Here is a 7398-nt window from a genome sequence, read left to right on the forward strand (position 1 = left end):
AAGTGCCGGTCCAGCCTTAAACAGTGACACTACCTCACCATTAAAATCCTGGCTCAGAATCAAATTGACTTACTGTTCACCAGCTGCAGCGATGGTATCCATTTCAATGTGGGGTTCCAGCTCAAGGTGAGCACTTGCTGAGGAAGCCCTGCCCGGATGGATCCTGCCCACCAGCTCCTTGGAGAGCAGCAGCAGCAGGGAAACCATCCAGCAGAGATAAGTTTGGGGCTGCTGCATGGGACTGGTCACAAATTTTCGGGTGGAAAAATCATCGTTTCATTCAAAAGCAAATTTCCTGCCTGTGTGAATCTTAATGAAATTCCCTTTCAGGAAAGCATTTAGATAAGATTGAAATGCTGTCGCTGAAGGGTAAGAACAGCAAGTCTCACAAATTCATTTTGAAACACTTTCTTCTCAAAACATTTATATTAAAAGTCAATACCAACACAAAGCTCCTGATTTTATCTAAACAGCATTTCACTTAACGTGAAACAACTATCTGGGGGAGAGGAACACCAAAATCCTTTGGTATTTGTTGTCACTCGGGTTTCCCACCTCCAACCCTTCCCCGGAGTTGGAAACGCTGTTCTGACCGGGACTCAGCCGTGCTCAGTGCCAGTGCAACTGTCCCAGCCTGCTCCATCCCTGTCCTTCACTGGATGCAAACACAACCGGTCAGCTCTGAAACACAGGTCACACGTTGCCAGGAGCTCATGCTTGGTTGGGGGCTGTGGCCTCAGGGTGAAGGATTCCAGTTGTCTTCCCCGCTGCAGTCACAAACCCAATGTTGACAGCCCTCATAGCAATAATCTATACACGGCCACAGATGTATTGCTAATGGAAATAGGTATCTGGGGTAGCTATGCAAAAAGGTGGCAACAACCCCGGGTCAGTATGCAGAACTGTAAAGCACTGACACCTCCTTTTCCATCCCCCAAATTCAGACTTCTTCTCAGGACCCATTGCTATGTTAGGTAAGGAAGTCATCTTCCTTGCTCCACTACTGGGCAGCCCACTCCCACCAAAGGAGGCTAGAGCCGTGGGTTTAGCTCCTCAGTCCCCTTGTACATGTGCTGGAAGAGGATCCACCCCAAAGGGGAGCCCTAGGATTAGTGTGCTCCACGGGCATGGAGGGAAAGGGCACCCTGAGGACACTCCATGGGTAAGCGTGAAAGGTTGGGTTAACAAGGGATGCTCTCCCACTCAGCGTCCCTTCAGGGGGTTCAGCATTAACGCTCTTCACTTCCCATGGGCTCTCTTTGCAGTTGAAAGACCCCGAGACGAGTCACCTACTTCAGTGGCCAGAAAGCGAAGAGGAGCTCTTCCTTCAACCTAAAAAGATTCATCTCAGGAGCCTGCTGTCCAAAATAACAGTGTTGCAATACTTTTGGCAACCCCTCTCTCAGTGACATCACTCCTTGTGTTTCATCATCTTCTATCTGCATGAAATACTGAAATGAAGACATTAACTCGCAGCAAGCAGTTACATCAGCATTTCAGATCAACTTTTCCTTCATCAAGGTGACAACAGTCACTTTGTGATGAAGACAAAGCTCCTTTTTTCAAGTTCACATGCCTATTTTCCTGTACATTAAGTCCTTGTAACACCAAGGTCATCTTGGTTGAAAGCACTTGATGGATCATAGTACGATCAGTGGGGTTATAGACTGAACGTGCAGTACTTTCAAGGAGATGGCTTCCTTCCTACAGCTGATGAACTGAACCTTTGGGAACTTGTACCAAGCGTGACTGACGAGCCTGCTTTGGCTCCCAGCCAGAGACCCTCAGGCTGGTGGAGAGGGGATGACCAACAGCAACTTGGGTACAGGGACCACAGGCAATCCAAGAGAGGGAAGATGAGGTGCCTCCTGGGGCTCCGGGTGGTGGTAGATAGTAAATTCCGTGGCTTAGTGGCATGGTTGGCCACCACTGAAAGGGGCGAACTGATTCTTATGGCCTTTTTTTTTCGTTGTTGTTGTTCTATTCAGAGGTCTTTATATCAAAGCTCAGATTTGCTCCAGTGTTGGTTTGGTTTTAGGGCTCAATGAGGATAAAAATGCATGAGAGTAGGAGAAAGCAGCGTTTGCGGACCCAGGGCTGGATCTACCTGCAGTCACCACAGGAGTTGTTTCAGGAGCACAGACTTTTTCCCTTTTTCCGACCCACATCACTTTGTCAACACTAAACATGTACAGTTGGAGGAAGGGACTATTGTTTTTTCTTGGAAAACAGGCAGCACAGCCTAAGCTATGCTGCGGGTACCACTGTTGTACAAAACGAAGCGTGAATACCTGGGCAGCTGCTTTGGTATTCACTTCATTTAATGAGAGATGTAATCCAAAGGGCCAGACCTCTTTAGGGAGGCTCCAAGCACCTAGGAACCAATGGTCACACATCGCTGCCCCATACCAGTCAGATAGAAGCTGAATTCCACAAGAAAGGAGCACTTTTCCTAAGGTTAGTTCATTCAAATGACATTGTCAAAGCCAGAGGGTGAAGGGAAGCTCCACGCTGACGTTACAGAGGACAAACCACAAGCCTCTGGATGATGTGTTTCTACAACCCCAAGGCCAGAAGAACAGTAAGTGGTAGTAAGAAACTATGGGTAGGTAAGACTGTGAGTAACCAGGCAACAAGAACAGCTATCAAATACAATACTTGCACTTTCTGCCACCAGCTCCCAAGTTTTCTCTTAGTAAAAGCCAACTAGTTAAAATATGTTCTTGCACTACAGTTGTGGTTTCCTTCCCCTAACAAAATTGCAAGCAAAGAGACCACTTAGTCACACAAGATCGTTTGTCAGTAAAGAAAATACAAATTTACTTTTATTATAACCATAAAAAGGCATTACTTTAACAATTAGCTGTACATTCAGCACTCAGGTATACATCTGTGCCAAATAAAGTCAATTCTCTTACTGCTAAAAAAGAACATTTCTCAGCAATGCACTGCCTGTACTTACAGGATGTTTATTGTCTCTGTATGACAGTTATCTTAACAGATAAGCCTTGGGATACAGAATAAAGCTTTACTCTTGGACGAAAATAGGAGGCAACATTTTTATTTAAAAAAATTAAAAACAGAGAGTTTCTAGTCAGATAATATAAAGCATCTTAAATTAATCTTTTGGAAGTATTTACACTATTTGTAAACGTAAATATCTGAAACTGTACATGTTTAAACAAATGTTCATTTAGCAAACAGGCTGTATAAACCGACTGCTCTTCTAATCTTTCAACCAGCTGTCCTAGAACTGTCTGGGTACTCTAAGAGAGAAAAAGATCCCAAGCACAAGAGTGACTACTGCAATGGTTTACCCTTCACGTCTTTTCTGTACAATGTCTGTATTAAGTCAGTCATAACTGTACAGCGACCATGCAGTCCTTCTGTAAAAGTTTATAAAAAACAAATATACATATATTACAATGCACTGGACATTATTTTACAGCCTGTATTTCTACATAAGTAAAAAGAAAGGACAAGTTTTCTTCCTTGTTAGTTCTTTTAGTTAATTTTTAAGGAGTCACGTAAGGTCCTACGAGTACCATTTATGTACCTCAGCACCACTGCTGCAACACTTCCCCTGGTAGCTTTAAGTTCTACCATCTTCGTCTCCAGCCATGTGATTTATAACATGAAAATTATTAAATCAAAACACCACTGATGTGCATGGAAATTTCTACATATTTAAAACTACAGAACAGGTTTTATAAATAAGTTAAAAATCTGTCGTGTAAGTCACCACATTATTCTTTTGCAGTGCTGCACAATAAAGACTTACACACTGAGACACCCTAAAGCTGCTTGTAGTGTTTCCTTCCATTAATGGCCAAGTATTTACCATTCAGCTTTCTGAAATAATGACCAATTAATGCATACTGAACAGCATGCATTGTTACCAAGTACTTATCCTCTGTTTACAATGCCGATTTGACAGGCTTACACATTCAATTTCTGGCATACCCTCACCCCCTTACTAGCACTTACTCCAGCGGACAAAGGCTGTACAAGTTCCAGTCCCAGCTCCCACTTTAAACAATGCGACACCACCATCTGATCTTGGGTAAGGCCAAAAACCAACTCTAACCTAAAACTAACTACCTGAGAATCTCAATGCTAAGCTTTGCTGTAAAGCATCGAAAAACACACAGTTCCCTCAGAAACAACAGAAATTATATTGCACAGCTTTCCATCGCAAATCCCAGGATCTGAGATTCTTTACATGGCAGAAGGTTAAAGCATGAAACTTCAGGTCAGACCTCACAGCGCCCAATCACAACCGTGTAAGAAAAACAGCATATCCAGTGTTTCAAGAAATGCTTCACATGCGGGAAATAAAGTTTTCCCAACTAAGAATCTCTGAATTACGTTCAAGCATGTGGTGGATTACCAGGATTTTCGGGAGAGTTAAAGAAAAAACAGAGCATGCTTGCTTAAGTCAAATTGTCATACCAACGTGCTTATCTCCAAGCCTTGCAAATACCTATTACTGTTCCCATTTGATTCCCTACCCTTCATTTCCAGCGTGTCTTTGAAAGTGCGGCTTTTCACTGCATACATCAGCTTATTAAAGGAAAGCAAGAAAAGTTTTTACATAAAACAAACCACCCAGGATTTCAACTTCGAAAACATCTGGATAAGGCAGTAACTGAGGTTCCATAAGAGTGATCAACAAAGGTTTTTTGTTTTGTTTTCTTCCCCCCGACTTCTCAAGCCAATGAACAGGAAGATCTTTAACAAATCAATAAAACTGTTTTTTTCTTTTTTTCCTAAAACAGGGTTAAGCAGCCTGGATAGTTTTGATGCAGACTGGCCTGCACAGTGGGATCCTTCGTCCACTTCAAGTAAATGTCTTTGCATTCCCTTCACTGCCTGGCATTCAGCTGAAGCTTGTTTTAAGCAGCCCCACTGTTGGGCTACTTGGACATCGATAAAAGTAAATTCACCTGAAAGACAAAAGGAAAGCCTACATTAGACAGAGCAGCTAAGTTTCAGAATGATGTCTTGTATTTTAACCTTTAAAAAGGATTCCTAGGAAGCACATAGAGTCTTAGACAAATCAGGAGAAGACAGCTACAAAACAACTGGCCAGCATTTCCCGTCAAATGTCTACTCATAGGCTTTTTAAAACGCAACTGTTGACCATGCTGCCTAATCATTTCAGCAGTCACAACCTACTGTGTCAAAGTTTCTAAGATGACTTCATGCATTGTCAAGGAATTCCAAAAAACACATGCACTGGCAAAAAACGTTAACGTTCATCTTGGATATCTGAAATACATTTAGAATCCTTCGCAATACTTGTTTCCCACAGATTACTGGTTTCCCATACACTTCAGTTTGTAGAAGTGATTCTAAGGATTAACAGATAAACAATTAGAGGAAGTCAACTCTTCTAGGATAACTCCCCCTCCTTCCAGTGCATCACTCCCACTCTATGCTCCAGGATAGTTATCACACATCCCTGTGGCCACATTCACTGCAAGCAACGTCCTCCATTCCATGAACTAAATTATCTGTTTAAATACTGGCATCCTGGAATAATCACAATTCTATCTACATTCCCTGAACCACTAAAGTCAAAGCAAGATTTTTAAAAGCCTACTTGGTTTCTGTCAGAGCATCCTAATACAGAGAATTCTTAACGTCAATCATCTCTGAGATCAAAGACCTTACCATGTGGGGTTACATTTCCATAAACATCTGCACATTTTCCCAATGCCATTTACTTCAAATGAACCCTTTTAATTCTTTCTCACGCTTCCTAAATGTAAAAGTTGCTGCTTTTTCTATTTGTCAAAAGCAAGAATGCCTTCACACGCACAGGCTTTTTTAAAGCATATTCATTAGCTTTGATAGTTCTTCAAAAAGACAATGCCCAGAAATGGAAAGACTCTCTTATGATGTTGTACAACTCAATCCCCAGCAACATCAATCATCACCTTAGTTTAAAAACTCTATTGGATTATCATTAAAAAAACCAAACAAAACCCCCTATTAGCTGAGAGCCTAGAGTTCAGATAAAGCCCAGGATTAAGGAAGATAATAAATAAAGATTCTGAATACTGAAAATACTAAAAATGAAAAAATTAGTCTTTAAAAAAGCCAGTCACATGAAAGAGCAAGCTTCAATATATACCTGTTCCATTGAAGGACAAGCTATGATCTGGAGATCTTCACTACTAAATTCTTCTTTTAACAAAGCATGGAGTTTCTGGAACACTTGTTGAATATTATTCTTTTAAAGGAAAGACAAAAAAACTCAGTATTAAAAAACACAACACCCATCTCAAACATGAACCAGAATAAGCACAACGTACATGGAATAGCTAATGAATTGACCAGGTAGGGAGAAGTGGTTGAGCTTTAAGAGCTTTTCTTCTGAAACAAGTCCCAAAACAGCCACAAGGAATCCACATTGGCTATGAGATCAAAACTTCAGCTAAGATGTGCAAAGCTGAAACACCGAGTCCTACAGACTTCACCTGGAAGCTTAAAACTCAAGCTTGATTCCTTCTGGTGGGTTTACAGTGGGTCTCTCATTGAATCTGTACCATCCTCTCTTGCCCACGCATAACTAATCAGGCTGTACTGGTTTTGGCTGGGACAGATTTAATTTTCTTTATAGTAGCTCATATGGTGCCAAAAGGAAGATGTGCAGGATGAACAGAACCAGTTACCTCCCTGTAACGTGTGTGTGTTATGTAGGTTGAGTACAATGGAGAGCAGGAAAGCTGTGCTCTTTGGGTTTTTTTCAGCTAAACATATCACAGACCATATTATTACTTTTTTTTTTAATTTTATGTGTCTTTTCAACAGGCTTCTCAGATCATGGACATCATAGTGACTGTAATAAGGCTGTTCGCTATTGCATGCGCGTGGTATTTGTCACACGTTTACCAGCTGGACTGGTAACCTTGAATAACTCAACAGATACACAGATATGCGTATGTATGTGTGTCTGTGTATATATATATACACTTATAAATATATGCAAACATACATTTATACAGATATATTATACATATAACCATACACACAAAGAAATGTAAGGTGAACGATCCCACAAAATGTGTTTAAATTCTTGAACTAAATGAAGGCCCAACACCTACAGGAAAACATGCTGAAGTACATCTAGCAATACTCACCCTAACTGGCTTAAACAAAATTAATTCTGTATCTTTATTGGACAAGTATAACGACATGCTTCGTAACGTTGATGGCAGCTTTGTTTTTATTGTCTTATACGTGGAAGAGACCAGATCGTTGATCTTTGCTGAAAGTCAAAGAAAATATGCTTAATAGGCTAAAATGGCATTCTGCTAGTTGAAATCTACACTCCAGAATATCACCTCCACTTTACGGGGGCTGATCACAACCACAGGGTTGAGCGAAAGG

General features: G+C 41.2%; 1 protein-coding gene across 1 annotated transcript in view; it reads right to left on the minus strand.

Annotated features, from left to right (window-relative positions):
- Window positions 1-4916: 4916 nt before the first annotated feature.
- Window positions 4917-7398, minus strand: part of COG3 (component of oligomeric golgi complex 3) — a gene marked incomplete at its 5' end in the record, with an annotated part of 30461 nt that continues 27979 nt past the window's right edge. The window contains 3 exons of the mRNA XM_009699310.1: window positions 4917-4946; window positions 6140-6238; window positions 7149-7276. Of these exons, the coding sequence (XP_009697612.1) occupies window positions 4917-4946; window positions 6140-6238; window positions 7149-7276 (257 nt within the window). The remainder of the gene's footprint in view (window positions 4947-6139; window positions 6239-7148; window positions 7277-7398) is intronic.

This window comes from Cariama cristata, unplaced genomic scaffold, assembly GCF_000690535.1.
Source record: "Cariama cristata isolate BGI_N322 unplaced genomic scaffold, ASM69053v1 scaffold7350, whole genome shotgun sequence".
Classification (NCBI taxonomy): domain Eukaryota; kingdom Metazoa; phylum Chordata; class Aves; order Cariamiformes; family Cariamidae; genus Cariama; species Cariama cristata.